At 41.0% G+C, this 18812-nt stretch overlaps 1 protein-coding gene and 1 non-coding gene across 2 annotated transcripts; both read right to left on the bottom strand.

Annotated features, from left to right (window-relative positions):
• Positions 1-816: 816 nt before the first annotated feature.
• On the bottom strand, positions 817-14866 carry RPS11 (ribosomal protein S11). Its single transcript, XM_069200838.1, has 5 exons — positions 14714-14866; positions 11533-11664; positions 2352-2427; positions 1896-2025; positions 817-993 (listed from the first exon to the last, which is right to left on the bottom strand). The coding sequence occupies exons 1-5, from the start codon at positions 14726-14728 to the stop codon at positions 870-872; spliced, it is 477 nt and encodes a 158-aa protein (XP_069056939.1). The 5' UTR covers positions 14729-14866; the 3' UTR covers positions 817-869.
• On the bottom strand, positions 11352-11442 carry LOC138247516 (small nucleolar RNA SNORD35). The gene has a single exon (XR_011194547.1). It is a non-coding gene; the product is annotated as a small nucleolar RNA SNORD35 (small nucleolar RNA).
• Positions 14867-18812: the final 3946 nt, after the last annotated feature.

Here is an 18812-nt window from a genome sequence, read left to right as displayed (position 1 = left end):
GCCACGACCCCCCCCCCCCCCCCAATAGTTATATTTAACATTGGTGAAATGTGTCGTTGCCAAAATACTCTTAGGGAAAAAGTCCTAGGGGGATTGAGCAAGGTAAGGGATAAAAGGGGAGCAACTGGCTGAATGCAGTGTCTACACTCAGGCAATCAATTTAAAAGCAAGTCCCAAACATGTGGCTCGAGTGTTCATAAGGGAGTAGCCAAGAATCTTCTTTCGTTTGTGTGATTTCGTGAGAGGCTGCGTGGAAATATGGGGAGGAGTTTATCAAGGGGTTCTCGTGAGTGGAATCACAGCATTACTATAATTAATCAAAGTGAATTAAGCATAGGAAAAAACCATACGGGTGAGTCAATTACAGGTACATCCATCAAAAGGCAACAGGGCTGTGGGTCTTGGTGGTGGAAAAAGAGTACTATGAGAAAAAAAAAAGAAATCATGTAACAAGGAATCCCTTATGCGTTCACTTGGATTTTTGGGACAGTGCAAGGTATTCTGATATGCTAGTGGAGGTAGAACATTAAGGAAACGTTCCCGCACAAACACAGGAAAATGAGTATCCCATTGTATTTAAAAGGGAGGAAAGAACAAGGTGGTTAAGAACAGAGAAAGACTGGTCATTCGGACCATAAAAAAAACACAAATCAGCAGCAACAGGCATGAGGAACCACAGATAGTCTTATAGTACCTATGTGGATGAAGAAAGAATCAAGATGTCTTAGTTAAACGTAATAAAAACATATTTCCCCTTCTGAAAACTCATGTGTTAAAAAAAAAATAAAAAAAAAAAAATCACATCACAAGTAGGTGTTTTGTTTTTTTAAAGATTGTTTTACTGGTCCTGAAAAAAACAAGTTTCAGCTTTAAAACTTCTGGAACTGTTTCTTGGTGCCAGCAGCCTTGGTCACTTTCAGTACATTGAAGCGAACAGTTTTGCTGAGAGGACGACACTCTCCCACTGTCACAATATCTCCCACCTGGACGTCTCTGAAGGAGGAAAAGAAAACTTAGTCAGTGAGAGAGTCATCTTTTACTCAACAGTAAAGGGGAAAAGGGGAGTGAGATGTAACAAACTAGCCAAGACAGTTATTTGAGCAGAGATTCAAGGTTGGGTCCCAAAACTAGACAAACTTACCACACAACACGACGCTTTCATTTACTCAGAGCTCATAACCTTACTTTAACGCATGCAAGAATTCATGTAATTAAAAACAAAAGTGGATCACTACTCTTTAGTCACTGCTTCATTCATATTTTAGATCAGTTCATGTGTAACTCCGTCTCACTGCATTAGGTATGGTACCTCCCACTACTGCGTTTGGACAATGAAGCGAAGCATCCATGCACCCACATTTGTTTGTAAATGCAGTATGTGGTCCTAAACGGGTTTTCACATCCCTGCTGAATTTGCAGTTAGCCCGTCTCTGGTTCCTTATTCTCAAAGCCCTATAGGGTCATGTTGCTCCAAAAACTTGGGAAATTTAAAGTTAAAAAAACAAAATAACTGGTTAAGACAGAAGGTGCGGAAAAGAGCAGGCTGCAAAGAATTGCAGCAGTGTGCACATTGGTGTTGGCATGTATCAACATATTTTTCTTTTTTTTATTTGACCGTCACCCAGGGACCACCTGCATATGAGGTGAGGTAATGGGCCTTGCTCAACCAACGCCGCCCCAGCCCCCCTCCAATCTTCCCACAAACAGCCCAGTCTGCAAAGCTAGCGCACAGGTCTTCTAAACAGGAAGCGTTCTTGGGCTTCAATGGAGAAGTTAATCTGGAATCCCATGGTACGAGTAAAGGGAATATTTCTTCTTTAAAAAAGGTAGCCTTATTAAAAAACAGAACCACCAATACTGCTGTTGAAAAACAATGTCAACAACTAGTTACACACCTGAAGGCTGGGGAAAGATGAACAGACATGTTCTTGTGACGTTTCTCGAATCGGTTGTACTTCCGAATGTAATGGAGGTAGTCTCGACGGATGACAATTGTTCTCTGCATCTTCATCTTGGTTACAACACCTAGGATAAGATTAAAAAAAAAAAGTTGCTTTTTTTGCTAGACAGATGCCTGCCACTTGAAAAGAAGGCTCAGTCCTTCAAAATAAATACAGTCAAGCCCAAACTACCAGCCTGCCGACCAGATGGTAACATAAGGAACAAAGAGTTGTTTCTTAGGTCTATTCAGCGAGGTATTATAGCTTGAAGTCTTGTGGCACATTCAGCATAGGACCAACGTTTGGGAATAACGATCTCACTTAAAGTTACTACAGCAACCAACAAGGAGATAGAAAATAAAGCGAGGACAGCTGAAAGGACCTAGAATTACATTTTATTTTAAAACATACCTGACAGGATACGCCCACGAATGGAGACATTTCCGGTAAAAGGACACTTCTTATCGATGTATGTGCCATCAATAGCCTGAAAGAAACAAAGTGGTCTTTTAAAACATACAAAATGCAGTCTCGTCATGTGCAAGAGTTGCGTCATAGAATGTCACTTGCTTATTCTAGTGTGGGCATAGCACAGGGTTAAAGATCGATGTTACAATGAAAGGTTGGCACTAGAAATCTAGAAGTAAAAAAAAGTTAACACAATTGCTTACCTAACAGGTAGCAAATTAGGTAAGATTTTAATTTAAGGTCTATGCATTTGCTCTCTCGGTTACAGGCTTTGAGACCAAGAGTTGGCCAGCTCTACACTTTGCTCAGTTTCTTACCCTACTTCGTACTCAACTTTCACAGCAACAGCCACTTACTCGTCATTTACAGCCACCCATGGAGCTACATATTGGATGCAATTTAGTGCAAGTTGTCACTACTTGCTGCCCCACATCTCATACTTGCTATTTGTTCTTATGCTAGCACTGAATACTTAAACATACACAATTTCCCCCGCTCAATACACAAGTTCAAGTGAAAAAATACGGTTTAGCCCCTAGGGCTTTGCCATGGGTCACTGCTGGGGAGCACACACTAAGTACTGCTTCTTTTTTACCAGTGTCCTTCCACTGGCTTCTCCAGCAACTTAGGACATGCACTACTAGAGTGCACATCTCAGCAGTCCCTTTCCTTTACCCCGCTCTCCTCCAATCTTGGTTTCGTTTTCAATTCGGACCATAGATTTCTTTAGTTAAGGCACTCTAGAGTGCCAGTGAGCTTTCACGACCACTCTGCTGTGACTGAAGGCACAGCACCATGACAAATTATTATCAGCAGAGACTTTCTGTTCTACATTGTAGGTCTATTTCCAGGTTTGAGCCAGCAAATGAATGTGATTTTCAGTGAACAGGTAAACTTTGCAAACTGTTTATTTTTGTGTGCTTCACTATGTTTTATACTGTGGGAAATCTCTATTTGCAAAGGCTGCGCTTTTGAATGGACAGAAGAGAAAGGATCAAGGGGCATAATGGCCAAAGCTGCTGACTTTGGAGCTGGGGAATCCAAATAGGGTTGAGTCTCGGTATTTGCTCTACAGCCCGTGTATCTGGTCAAATAAAGTGTTCTTTTGTAATGATAACTGGTGCTCATGTAAAGTGCTCAGATGCCTTTGGGTCGAGCTTGCACTTATAACTATAATATATTTTTTTTTTCATGCAATGCATAGTGAGAAAGGCAAGCGATCATACAAATCTGTTGTCTCAGCCCCCTCCCCACCATCTGCACCCCTCCGTGTTGCATACCCCCCCCCCACACACTGTTTAGATAGAGCGCGTAATCGATTTGCTCTTTTGTAAGCAATGTGGGATTTTAACCACTCCCACCACTTTCACCTGTTTGTGGGCTTGCTTTTCGAAAATAAAATCCTTTGTCATCCTTGGTACATGCCTTACATTTGTCCCTCCTTGTGGCAGTTTTGTTACTGCTGTGGACACTGACCACGTTACAATTGCTAGTTTGTCGATATGTTTGACTGCGAGCAAATATCTTTTTCCTTTTGCGCCTTTCCTTCACGCTCATGGCAGCTGTGGCACTTTGAATGGACTCACTTATGTCAACTGTTTTACCATTTATGTGGTTAGAAAGGTCTAGTTAGGAATTTACAACACCAATAGCTAACTCAAGCAAACGTGAGACCCATTGCATTGCAAATGGGTGTTAAACATGTTGCACAGCCACCCGGTGTAAAGGGCAGAAAGGCAGAAAAGCTCTATGACTCAGTCAATGCTGGCCACTGTGTTTTTCTCTCTCCTAATTTTAAGCAATTTTGTTCAAGAGCTTGAGCTGCTGTGCAACACAGAAAAACACAACAATGCTAATAGATCTTGCATAGCCAAAACCTATTGGCAGGAACTAAAAGCCTTTTTGGTTGAGAAAGTACAAGGATATTGAAATACTGCCCGAGACATTACTTCCTGCAAGTGCAAGACAACTGTATTTTGGCAAACTGAAAATTAAATTACACTAGCCATGGGCAGAGCTGTTGCACCCAGGCTTCAGGGGGTTGGGGGGCGTGTTGTGAATATTTCTCCCTATTTACAAGTCGAAATACTAATGGGTGCCCCACATCCAGCGATACTAACAGAGTTAAGGGTAATGAGTTTATTTTAGACCCCCACCCATTCCAATAGTGGCATGCTTTATCATTGCGTCTCATCCTAGTCCCTACAAAACAGGATGGGCTCATCTGTATTCCAGGAAGCATTTGAGATAGGAATTCCAGCCAGGGTCTTCTCAAAATAGAAAATCCTTGAACTACCAAGGTACCCCTTTAATGGTGATTGTTTAAGAACAATTCAAAACCAAGTGTTGGGTCAAGGGTGTTGCATAATGGACCCATTACACTAATCTGGGATTACCTTTTTACAGCAACATATTTCAGGGATGAAATTTAACAGATTAAGAGAGTAACACTGCCTTTATACCAAGTGCCCCCTGGAATATGGCTGATCCCATTAAGGCTCTTAAGAGACTATGATGAAGCATGCCATTAAGAGTGCTTGAGAGTTTAAAAAATACAACAAAAAAATCATAAACACTAGTTTTCCGATTAATCGGGGGATACTCCCAAAACTTAACTTGTTTTATTATGTCTACATGTGGGATAAGTATTTGGAGGTCTCCATTAACCAGAAGCCCATGATTAGGCTAACCTAGGATCAGGTCAGAATGATGATCCCAGCCCTCAAGTGAAACATATCTTCCTGTTGGAAAAGACAGCCTGAGGGTGGGCTCAGAGGCAGTTGCCGTGCAGCTAATATTTCATGGTGGATAAATAAGTGAATGATTGTAAAAGCACCTGAATGCCTTACGGTATCTTGGTTTTGGTGTCCGTACCATGAAACGGAAAAACATACAAATAATGATGGTATAGAAGCAGATTTTGTGCACAAATCCATGTTTTCGTTGTTTCCTGAACTGCAAGAGGGTGGAGCATGTTTTAATACACAAAGCAAGAGTGTTTCATAATGTAATAGTAACCTCATTAAGACTTCTCACGCAACTTTAAGTCCAGAAGGTGATTTAGTATGGCAGGACAGGAGAGTTCTAATCAGCCTATACCAGCAAAAAAATCTTCCTCATAAAATGAGGGCCTGAAGGGCTTTGTAGGCCAAACCGAGTGCTTTAAAAGACACTCTTTGCTACAAGACAACAAAGCTGTTTGTTAGCCTGAGAAACTGGTAAATGTTTAGTGATTTTCAGCAACAAGCGTGCAGCAGCATTTTCTAATGCTTGTAATTTGCTCAAATTTCTTTTTTTGACTTCCAAAATAAAGAGCATTTCAGTAATCAATCTGACATCACTAAGGTAATGATAACTTTTTTTGCAGATCAAAAGGGAATAAACTGCAACCTTTTTTTCAAGTTCTCAGCAGATAAACATCTAGAAGTAGTTTGATTTATCTATGCCGCGAACTTGAGTTTACCATCGAAAAAAAATCCCCATTTCCAACCTTCACAACTTGAGAAAGTAACTGGCCGAGGTCCTGAGGCCACTATATTGAAATATAAAGTTGTATTTTTTTTACCAAACAGTAAGCTCTCCGTTTTATCTGGATTTAATTTCAGACAGCTGTTGCTCATCCAGCTTCCCAATTCATGCCTGCAAGATCTAAAACGATTTGTAACCTTTGTTGTGTCTCCCGAGATAGTTACTACAACGTGTATCATCTGCATATGATCCAGAGGACACGCCAAGCAATCCAATTAGTTCGACTAGAGGTGCAACATATAAATTAACAAGCATTTACAATGCATCGGGTCTCGCGTTTGCTCATTTTAGAGCTGATCGCGTTGTAAACTCCTAACCCGACTTTTCACCTATGGGGCAAAAGTGCATTTATGTACATAACCCGAAAAAGTGAAATCAAGTACGTAAAGCGCTCGACTTCTGCCAAGCGAGATCGGGCTCGTAAATTAAAGAAAAAAAAGTCCATGAGCCCGAAGGAAAACAGCGAGCCTCGCAGGTTTTCTGTACTTGGTCGCTGCGCTGGAGGAGGGCATGCCATATGCGTGCCTTCGACTAATGAAAGCAAGCAGATTTTATGAGGGAAGCCCACGAACCAATAAAAAACACTGGCGTGAAGTTGACAGGGCTCCGAGCCCTTTTATAAATACAAAAGAGTCTTGCTGCGAAACGCATGCGCATGCAATGCAGGCTCGACCCTAAAAAGGGTCAGGCTCAGGGAAGAACCCTGAAGGACCCCACATGGCTGTGTGGACCGCGTGGATGTAAAGCCTCCAAATGCTACTGTCTACTCTCGGTCTACGCGAAAATATTTAAACAAGGCACAAGCCAAGCCACCAACCACTATACTTTCTAACTGATTGACAAGTATAGAGTGGGAAACTGTATCAAAAGCAGCAGAAAGATCTAACAAGATCAGTGCACTTTACCATCCCTGTCCATGATCATTCTTATTTCTCCCACAACTGCAATCAAGGCGGTCTTGTGCTATGGTTTTGTCTAAAACCACCCTGCATCTAATTTAAAATTGGCTTGGCATTCGAAAATATTAAAAGCTCAGAATTAACATGTTTTTCCAGTATTTTAGCTGGAAACGAGTTGGGATACGAGTCTATAATATTTTGCCTTTAGAAGGCTTTTTCAGTAAAGAAAGAATAGAAGATTTCTTCCAGTTGATGGGGAAAATTCCTGATTGAATTAGATTCAAGAGTGTGGTAATGTGACCTGAAATAACCTTTGATGCTAAATGTAGGATAGAAGGGGACAGGGGTGTGACGGAGAGCCAGAGTTAATACGCTGACTCACCTTTATTTCTGTCAGCATTGAGAACTCTAAGTGTATCCCAGGACGCTTGTAGGTTATCTGGATCATCATCTACGTTAATAGTATTTTGGTTGAGAGTAAATTTACAGTACATTTCCTGGATGTTATCTCGAGAGAAACAAAATAGCTATTTTATTACACATCTCCTGATCTGGTACAAAAGTATACGGTGCGCCAAGACTAACTTAACAGTGCTAACTCCTTCACCAAGTTAAGAGAATTTGATTTTTTCAAAGAAATATTCAGACTTTTCCCTCAATCAGCCGCCTATATTCCCCTAAAAGTTGTTTATATTTTTCTGTCTCAATATTTATCCCTCCATATCCTTTCTTGATGTCTACACTTTTAAGAAGCCTCACGTCTGTTTAGAACCAGGGGGGCTACTTCTAGCAATTTTTTTTAAAAAAATGTGGTGAACGGTTAGGGCAACTGCTGCATTATTATAATCGTATTTTCAGGTTGCAGTGTCAGATCTGAATGTACCACAGGCTGAAACTTAACCAGGGTCTCGAGAAATGTTGTTGAATCTACCTTATTGCAAATTTTACATTCAAGATGCTGATGTACACTTTCCTGGATTGGCTCTTTTTGAAATTTGCAGTAAGCATTACAGCTTTATGGTCAGTCCACATCAAAGGTAAACAAGATTTAATGTTTAACTCCTTACGGTTAGAAGAGATGCCATCTAATGTTTAGCTTGTTTCACCAGTTGAACCAAGTCAAAGTGGTTTAGATGATCAGTCAATTTCTGTGTCAACATTCTTATGAGCTTCAAGATGAAAATTAAAATTAGGGGAATTGCATACGAGACTCAATATATTCATTTATTGTCAATATAAACCTATTTTGGGCCTGATGACCAATAAATCAGACCACTAAACACTTCCCTATTACTAATTTTGCAGATAAACATGAGTGCTTTACAGTCGACCTGAGAAACTTCGCCACGATTAATTTTTGGGTGGTCTTGATGAATAATCGCAATCCTACCCCTGTGCTTGTCATTGCAATCTATCCCAAAGGATAGAAATCCCTCTTGGTACTGCAATCACTAAATCTGGGTGCTTACATGCAAGACCACAGTTATCTCCGTTAAAATAAAAAAGTGTTACCACAAGCACTCTTACCTCCATCCTTAAACTTTGTCCATTGTTCACTTGTGTACCATGTAAGGAAACAAAAATGGACAGGGTTCCTGGTCCTGTCCAGGTGCAGACAAGCTTGCCTTTGACGCATCCACTGAGCGCCCTCATCAGCCTGATATAGGTGTGGCTCAATGAGAATGCAACAACAGATCACCGACCCCCAAAATGGTGGTGCTTAGTGTACAAACGTGAGAACCAGGATGCACAGACAGCAAACTTTCCTTTGATATTTCCCAGAAGGATAACAATATCTTGGATCCTTACAAGAAGTCCTTCATAAAGACATTCCAAGAACCTTTCGGAATTTGAAAGTGGGAAAACAATCTGCTGCTATCCTGAGCCACTAAGTGGTTGCTGCAGATGGCAAATCCATCTACCTACCTACTTACCTTCCTGGACTGTAACTGCTTTAGAGTGAGGACTTTCCTGTCTGCCGTGGTCACAGGACTGCCATTAAAGATATCCTCTGGAGGACTGAAAGTGACGGCCTATAGTAAATGGTCTGCCCAAGCCAAATCAGGAAAGACTGTACTAAGGAGGGCTATTCCACAAGCAAAGAGCTGCTGAATTTCCTGAAAGTGGACACAACAAATGGCAAAGACAGTAGGCCCGACGTGCATGTCGGGGCTTTTCCCACAGCCACTGGTTTGCAGAAGAGCCGTTAGGTGTGCTAAATGGGGTTGCTAGGAATGTGACATGGCCATTCGCCTAACAGAAACCATTAGAGGAAAATGCATTTCATTGCAAAGTGAATAAAGGTGTCTGGAGCTGAATATAAAAATAAAAAAAAATAAAAAAAAATAGGCATTTGTATATAACGCATGTATGAAAAAGAATGGACTATGACCAAGCGTGATGACAAAGTGCATTTTTCAGACGTAAAGCAGTCCCGTGTGCACTGCAATGAAACCACTTTATTGGTAGCAGGGAAGAATGACAATAGTCAATAGCGTGAGGTGTAAAATGTGTACTACTCTAGGCTAATTAAGAATGTGGTAGCAGTTAAAGGGAGCCTCAAAGCAATCGCTGAAGGCAGCTGACCCAGACAAAACAATGCCTGAAAAGGTTATTACAACTCGCTGTGCACATGATAAACAGGGCACTGGACTTAAGCTGAAATGCACATAGAGAAGTACATGGCACTGCTGACTACATTATGAATCTTTAAATGGCACCCTGTAAATTGATCAATACTGTACAGGCAAAACCAACTGCAGCAGTCATCAATTGAAAGGTGACCACTCAACTTTCAAGAAAGCCCACCACTGCAGTGCCATCTACTGCGCTTTTTTAATATAACTTTTACTAATATGGTACTTTGACCTGATGCAACACTGCACCACAGGCATTTATTCTTTGGAGCAACATTGGCAGCTCTTGTCACGTTACCAAAAGCTAACTATGATGGCCAGTTAAGTTCACCCAGGGGTAAGATGAGTTATAAGATCACAAGTTGGCATCTTTGAAAAATCAGATTTATTGGCCATACGAGTTAAGTGGAAAGAAACAAGCAGGGAAACAGGAGCGACTGTGGGAGAATTACCCTACCATGCCAACCCCTACGTGCATGACGCTCAGTAAATGACTGCATCGGATCTAACAAGCCTTTTTGCTTAAGTGTTTCAGATGCAGCTGTCAGGCAGCATGTTAATGCTTTATAAGAAAAAAAAAAAATAGTGTTTAAACTACGACCTTGCTGTGCCATCACTAGTAAGCAATTTTTGGCAGCGATATCCAACCACAGAAATTAATAAATTGTGTGTTCTCACATAGAGTTGTGAATTATTTGAAGACTATCTATAAACAAAAAACATGCTTCAATACGAAGCACATTGTGTGGAGTCCAGACAACTGTTCAAAGCAGGTGCAATTTTTTTTTAAATTAAAGCATATATATATATCAGAGGGTGCTCCTCCATATGGGCGGAGCAGCGCCGCCCCCTACCAGCAGCTGCAAACCATTTCTCCATAAACTATAAAACTATGTTTATTTGGGGGGGGGGGGGGGAGAAAAGATGTATGTTGGGCCGGACAAACATGCACAGAAGGGACTCTCCAGCCCAACAACACAGGAATGGCCGTAGGGCAGGATGGAATGATCGAGGGAAGAGCAGAGGAAAGGAGCACAGCGGAGGTGTGTGTGTTTTTTTTATTTACAATTTTGTGAGTGTCTGACCCCCAACCCCCATGCGCTGCCCACCCCCCTCGGCAACCAGCGGGCCACTACTGGTATATTTGCTGAAGAAGAGTGGCAGAGTAACATTCAGACAATACAACTATCAATTTTGTACAGCATGCAAGCAAATTGCAGTGTCAAAAATCCATTGTCAGAGTTTAGTTTGAAAACATGGCATAAGTGTATTCTGAACATATATGGCGAATTCGACCTCAATTACACTAGTTTGCCTATGCTCTTTCTAAATACTAGTAGTACATAAAGACTCCGACAAAAAAAGGAGGGGTGCTATCAACTGAACAGCAATAAAAACATTCAGAAAGAAAATTCATTATTGGCAACATTTGTCCAAATCCCTTCAGGACAACCTCACAGAACAGTGCTGCACACAATATCGTAGTGAGCATGTTTTGCAATAAAGTCAAAAGAAAAAGTAGGGAGAATCAAAGTATATTCTACTGACTAGAGCAGTAAGTTTGTTGCAAAAGTAAAAATACATTCCTGTCACTTCGGTTCTCCAGAATGTTTACATTTAATACCTTCATATGTGAACTGCTGTTGTCCCCACTGAAGCAAAGAGCCTTCAGAGAAGAGAACCACATATGAAGCATAAATACACCCTTCTCGGCCCCCAAGCAGCAGCTAAAGTGAACATCCAGTCAGTCATCTACGAGATTACACAGACAAGCCTGGAGAAAGCATTCTATTTGTTAAAGCCTTCCACTGAACACCTTGATAAGCACTGCACTTAAAAACTCCCCTGGAGTTAAGCTTATTTAGAGCTCAACAATCTGTGATGGAGCATCAGTAAAGCCCATAGGCGTCTTCGTCAGAGGTTTGTTAAAACACTCAGAAGACCATCGTGAGAATAAAAGCATCATTTGCCAGCGCATCACAGTAAAGAACCAACATTCCTGCTGGAGCTCATTGCTACATGTGCTAGCTAAGAAACTTTCTTGCTGCACAAATCTCATACCTCTCTGGGTGTCTTGAAGCCCAAACCAATGTTCTTGTAGTAGCGAGGAAGCTTCTCTTTTGCACCTTCACCAAGAAGCACACGCTTCTTGTTCTGGAAGATAGTTGGCTGCTTCTGGTAAGCCCTTTCTGTCTGTACAGGGAAACACGAGAAATCGATTGAAAACACAAAGTGATACAACTTGTGGTTAATCACAGAAACTGAAAATGCCACAACATTCCACAATTAAAATATTGGTCATACAACCAGCAATTAAAAGTCAATATTATATTAAAAAAGGAATGTTCTTAATAAGCCAGCCTCAGTTAATCTTTCTGGCGTAGTTAGATGTAACATGAATACATGCACTAGAGCTGCCTATTTGGTCTAGTAGGTGATTGACAGGACAATGTTGACTGATAGATATATGTATACATATAAATAAATACACACGGGAAAATGTATATTACATCACACAATATGTAAGTCAGACCATATCAACTGCTACCTCTGTGTATATAGGTGCATATAGAGGGGTTAATGCTGCCTACTTTAAGTAATGCCATGGAACAATGTGCATACTTGATCACTAGATATATGTGCACATAAGCCCGTGTAAATATTGTTGTTTCTATGCACGCATGGATATTTACACAAAGGGGTTTTCTCTACTCAAAAAAACTACCAACTGTCATGTTCCCATAGTTTATGTCTAAGTTAATTTTAGTCTGTTACTAAAAAAAAAAAAAAAATACAAAAACTCATTTTAACTTTTGTCCCATGCTGAGTCACCCCAAACCCTTCACACTACTATGAACTCCTAAACATCCTTCCCCTCTCTCTCTCGATATATATATATATATATATATATATATATATATATATATATATATAGCTTGTAGTCCGCCCATTGCTTAGTATTTATCTGCTCCGTTGTCACTCTTATTTGGTACTTTCTCATTGTCCAGCACGCAGCGGCTTCTTGCCCTCTTCTTTCAGCTGTAGCATGGGCCCAGTACTGATTGGGTAAGCTTGATTGTTGCTCTTCCTCTGATCGAGATACTATTTTAATTTTTTTTCATAAACGTTGTCCTTGTTGAACCTCTTGGCATTTATAGCTATATTTTTACTATACCACATGCACTTCATATAAGTCTTTTTCTCCTATGAAATGGACATTTATTGTGAAAATACTGCACAGTGCAATAGGCTGCTTGGATTTCCCTAATTCATGTTTATTGAGCATTATACGCTTTCAAATGTATTTTCACCAAGACAGACAAGGGCAGAACGGCCTACTTTATGGGACAACATTTTTTGCCAGCTTACTTTTTTCCCCCAAACATGGGGAGATGGATTTGCTCAGAAACACACGGGTGTTATGCAGAGATCTAACTAGCATTGGCAAAGCCAATGGGTCTCACTGTTGAGACTACTGGTTCTGCCATTGCCTTCTGTTCTTGCTGTACAGTATGGGCACTGCCAACTTCAGCAATGATTTGTAGCTGAGCAGAATGACTAAAAATAATAAGAAAAGGATTACAATGCTTCCAAAGCTAATGCACGTAAAAACATTAGTTAGCCCTAGATGCATCACAACACTTTTAGCCACATTGCAAAGAACCCACACTGCTGTACAGCATGGCTGCAAAACACTGCCAAAGCCAACAGCTCGAGACCCACTGGCTTTGCCAATTCTTGTTAAACTACATCACTCCAAAAAGCACAACCACTACTTTTAGAAACGTACCACTCTCCATTTCAAATCCATTCATATTCTATCTACTAAAAACAAGAAATCAAACACACACCTAGCCACTAATACATAAGGGGAAGAAAAACAGTTATAACTAATCAATTAATCTCTAATCTTAGGTTCCAGAGTCATGCTACTCGCCGGAAAGATCTTCAATGCCTCACCAGGAGGTAGTAAGAGCTATATAAACAATTTACAGTTCTGGACGATGAGGTCAGATTTGATCTTGGGGGAAGGGAATACTGGTAAGCGGCTATGCGGAAAAAAGTACTTTACTACAGAGTAAAAGAATAAGCCACTATGTAATGGGTCATCAGTAACCTCTTTTCAACCATACCAATAATCCTTAAAGTATCATCCACACTGTGAATAATGACACTTTCAGAAACCCAAGCAGCCTATGGTGCCGTGCAATCCTGTTTGTATGTATATATATATTTATTTAAAGAGAACAATGTGGCTACAAGGTTTGTCTTGTTAAGTATACTGAAACTGCCAATTTGATAGAACTGTGAAAAACGTTTTTATTCTTGGGGTCCGAGTCTTTTTTTTTTTTTTTTTTACTGGGGTGCATTACAAGGTTTGAAGACCACCGTCTTTAAAACAAAAAGCATTTTTTATTTTAAACTACGTAACAGGATTTAAGTTGCGAGCCTTTGAGAAACAGGTTCCTTTGGGATAGGCAAACAACGACATTATAGCACAATTTTGTGGGGAACGACTCAGCATTACTGTGAAAACTACTACACTATATGTAAACCAGCAATGTTTTATTGAGTTATATTACTCAAAAACATTAAACCTATTTTGATTTAAACGTTAGCACAATCAAACTGGAAAAGGCAATTACAACCATACCGCCATAGGACTTTGAAGGCGAAAAATACAATGCCAAACGAAGTCTTCCGGCGTCAGAAAGGGGCTTGGTCAATGTTACGTACCAAATACATTAAAAGTACAAACTGTTTTCCAACCTGTGATCATCCTTTGGTGGAAAAACTTGCCATACTTAACGGCCAGTGTTCTAATACTGACCTGCAGCACATTCCTCGTGGTTGGGGCGTGTGTGCTAAATGCGACGGATGGAATACAAATGCTATGGCACTTCAAGGTTTCAGTTTGCCTATTAAAATTCACCAACGTCTGAAGACTAAAGTTGGAGGTTGATCGTTTGAATATAAGCTGGATAGTAGACCGACCCACTAAAAAGCAGCGCGTAAACTGCACGTTACAGTGCCCACGCTCAGAGAATCGGCCGGAGTTGCATGGTGTGACAGCGCCGGCCTACGGTCGTACTCCAATGGACCCTCCAAGGTTGGTACACACCAAGAACGCATAAGGCAACACTCCTGAAGCCCCTCGGTCCTCCGCAGCAACCTTTCATATTGCAAAACGATTCTCATTTACTCAAACGCCGCAGTTTCTTGAGCCGCGCAGAGCCCTCACCTGGATGTCCGCCATCTTGCACCGCGCGAGGAAAAAAGAGGATCTCGCCCGGCCACGGGGTCCGAAAAGCCGTACGGAAAGGACAGGACGTGACGCAGCCAGATGGGTGGAAACTGAAAGAGGACTGGAGTTCGAGCTCAGCGGCGTTCATCTTGGAGTCCTTAGAGCTACAGCGGACATTTGCTAGTACGATCTCATTGTTTGACATGTATAGTCGTAAAACAGATCTTTGAATACAGCTATTTGTTTTTTCGTTAATCTCCCATGCCACTCTCGAATTAAAAACATGTATTGCGCTTAAAATTGCTAGGTACACGTTAAGAATCTTGACATCTAGTGACCACTCCGATGTTCAGATATTGCTGCCAAACTTACAGATCGCCTATGTGAAATGTTCATGGTTTCAGTGTGTCTCTGTGAGTGACATTCCACAGCTAAATGTGTGATACCTCTAGTGCCACTTTTTTGCTTTAAAAAAAACAAGCAATTACATCCATTTAGAGTAAATATCCCAAAACACCCACTTTTGAGTGATGAGAAACTGTAAAACCCCCGAAATAGGAGGGTACAGACCACAGCGAAAGAAAAGAAGCACCAGAAGCCTCTCAGTATGAAGATAGCCACTGCAACTTGACTTATTTAGGTAACTGAGGGCCATTCACAGAATCGGCTCGTTTGAGAACAAAAAAATTCTTTCTCACACATACAAAGCCCTATTTGCAATTACCAAATTGCAAATTAGGTTTGCGATTTGGTATTAGGAAGAGCCGTGTTTAGGGCATGTTAGCGCGTCTGACCTTATATGGTTTCTTATTTTTAATTTATAAGGGAACGCGTTAGAGGTTCGATGGACCTTTTGACTGCGCTTAGAGTAAATGGCACCATAGGTCTCAATTTCAATACAAATCAATAACAATATCAATCAATAGTATCAATAATCTTTGGAGTCAGTAATTCCACACACCATAGCCCATTTGGCCATGAATAACCACACCTTTCTTGTAAATGTTAATTTCCCTATATTAAGAATGCTAATATTATATAACTTAGGCCCTCATTCTGACCTTGGCCAAAGTCCCGCCGTCAGCTTACCGTTCCGCGTTCGAAAGACCGCGGCGGTAATTCTGACTTTCCCGCTGGGCTGGCGGGCGGTCGCCTTCAGGCCGCCCGCCAGCCCAGCGGGAAAGAGGCTTCCACGATGAAGCCGGCTCGGAATCGAGCCGGCGGAGTGGAAGCTGTGCGACGGGTGCAGTTGCACCCGTCGCGTATTTCACTGTCTGCGCAGCAGACAGAGAAATACATTTAGGGGCCCTCTTACGGGGGCCCCTGCAATGCCCATGCCAGTGGCATGGGCACTGCAGGGGCCCCCAGGGGCCCCGCGACCCCCCCTACCGCCATCCGGATCCCGGCGGTCGGACCGCCGGGATCTGGATGGCGGTAGGGGGGGTCGGAATCCCCTCGGCGGCGCAGCAAGCTGCGCCGCCGTGGAGGATTCAATGGGGCGGCGGTACACTGGCGGGAGCCCGCCAGTGGTGCCGGTCCGACCGCGGCTTTACCGCCGCGGTCGGAATCCCCATTGGAGCACCGCCGGCCTGTCGGCGGTGCTCCCGCGGTCCTCCGCCCTGGCGGTCTTTGACCGCCAGGGTCAGAATGACCGCCTTAGTCTCAATATCAAATACACTGGTTGACCAAATCTTCTAAAGAATCTCAATTTAATCAATCCATGGATCACTGCGCACTCTAGAGTTACTGTATAAATTAATAGCAAGAATAACTGCACAATAGAAGTAGCATACATTTAACATTTTCTGTGGGTCTCGTAGCTAACCTTCCTATTAGAATAGCATGTTTGGGCTTCATGCAAAACAATTTATTCAACACAAATTTGGAACAACATCTAGCTATGGCTCTATCAAAATTAGCGGTTGGTATCTAGGAACAAAAGACAAATTACATCAAAAACAATAACATTTGATTAATACCTCTCCTCGGTATGGATCAGCAAGCTGTGACTGTCTTCGTCAATTGGACATGTGTTCGGTCAGCATCGGACCATGAAAGAGAATCGTTCAGAACAGGGGACTCTAAGCTATCCGAACCATTGGTAAAGCATAGTTTAAGGATCAGCATTCAGCATCAAAAGTCTAAGCAATAAAGTTCAAGTTGAATTCTCTAAGTAGATGAATCAAATAGGTTAGAATGATCTGAATGGCGTCTCAGCAAAGGATTAAGAAAAATGAGCACCTCTCTCTCCGTGTAGTCGGGCTAAGTTAAAATCATCCAAAACTCTTTCCACGTTGCTATTGGTCAAAGAATCATACATTTACATTTAGGCCTATGAAAGTAGAACTTCAAATCTAAGATATAACTAAATTGTCTCACATGTCGATGATTGGCTCCTATTCTCCTGTTTTCATCGTCAGACTTGTCAGGTAACAATTTGGTATCTCTCTGTCCTTCAGTCAGTGCATCCATTGTTAGCTCTTGGGAATATCGCTTTCACACACACAGAAACTTAACATTGTAACAATAACTAATACTGCATATTCAAGCAAGAAGATCTCATGGGGAAAAGAAACCATCTACTTGCGTTTGGTCAAGTCAGTTAAACAATACAAGTATTCATTTCTCTAAACAGCCATTTTATGTGAATTATTTAAACAGTGCAACTTAACATGAGGCTGTGCAACTAGGCCCAAGACCTCACTAACTTAAGGCCTACAATTAATAAAGCAAATACATAATAAGTAATCATCAATATATCAGACTACTACATTAATCTAAACATGAAAACATCATTTCATTTTAATAAGGACACTTCATGATTAACAACGGCCACTGAAGTGGGCACATTTTCCAAGACGTGCATTATTTTCTACAATAATTCATTTTCTATGCAGATTTAACATTCAGAAACCATGAATATTTTATTAGTAAAGATTCAGGCTTCACAATCCCTCCTCTGATGACTAAATATGACATCACACTTACATCTTCCCACACAAATTTTTGCTTTGCTAAAATTTGTCTTCCCTTTATCTTCTTTCTCTTTTTGAATTTATCCTGAATACATTTTCCATTTTAATTTCTTCCCTCCTCTGATCATTTTTCATTTTCTTCAATTTAATCACATGATACAATTTACACACTCCCCATGCTCCAATTATGCAAATCACAATACTAAATATCCCTTGTATTATTTTCAATATTATCCCTTTTCCTAGATTGCCAAGCCAATTTCCCATTGGAGCAAATCATTTGCCAACCTTTTCCCAACCTCCTGGTTCTTTCAGCTCTTTCAAATCAGCACTATCATTAGTCAGATTACTAATCAAGCTTCTAATTTCTTTGCCATTATCAGGAATATATGAGCAACAATGCTTCGAGTTCAACATTTTGCAAACTCCGCCATCCTTTGCTAAAGAATGTCTAACGCAATGCGGTTCTGAAGAGTCATAGATCTTACCGCAGCCATTTCTGTATCCATTAGGATCATGGCTCCTGAAACAATTGTCAGCATGTTATCCACTATAGTAGACAACTTTTGAATTTTCAATGAATTCAGAACAACTCCTACTGAAGGAATGATTGCTCCAAATATGTCTCCAACTATGCCAGAATATGATTCTCGCTTTTGTCGAACATGGTGTAATTCAGTCATTTTTGGCAATTTACTCAAGTTCTCTATTTGAAATATCTTTGGGAAAATATCCCCAAATAACGTGCCATACCATCCTCTTGGAAGACAGTAATATGCATTTGGTCCACAGATGTAATAAACTCCTGGAATTGCCGGATCCTGTCCATTCAACATGAATGTCCATTTACTTTCAAACAAAAACACATGTCTACATTCACTCGTTCCCACAAACAATGTATCAGTTCTAGATTTAGGTCTATGTAGAGAATGTTTTCCTACGTGTTGCGCATCTAAAGCTAACCTCCCTTGTGTCTTTATGTCACTAAATGCATAATCATTTCTAAATGTCCTTTTCTCTAAGCCCTTTTCTAATTTCTCCTTTAATGCCTTTCTCCTATCATCTGTAGGATCTAAGAAGTTCTTTTCTATGGGTGTAAGCAAGCATGTCAAATGGTTGTG

This window comes from Pleurodeles waltl, chromosome 7 (genome assembly GCF_031143425.1).
Source record: "Pleurodeles waltl isolate 20211129_DDA chromosome 7, aPleWal1.hap1.20221129, whole genome shotgun sequence".
NCBI classification, from domain to species: domain Eukaryota; kingdom Metazoa; phylum Chordata; class Amphibia; order Caudata; family Salamandridae; genus Pleurodeles; species Pleurodeles waltl.
The sequence above is the reverse complement of the archived record's forward strand: the minus strand, read 5'-3'. Positions and strand labels throughout refer to the sequence as shown.

Coding starts and splice junctions, on each gene's coding strand:
- RPS11 (XM_069200838.1), bottom strand. Junction 2,428..11,532: donor GCTTCAAGACACCCAGAGAG/GTATGAGATTTG, acceptor TGTTTCTTTCAG/GCTATTGATGGCACATACAT. Junction 994..1,895: donor CATCTTTCCCCAGCCTTCAG/GTGTGTAACTAG, acceptor TTCCTCCTTCAG/AGACGTCCAGGTGGGAGATA.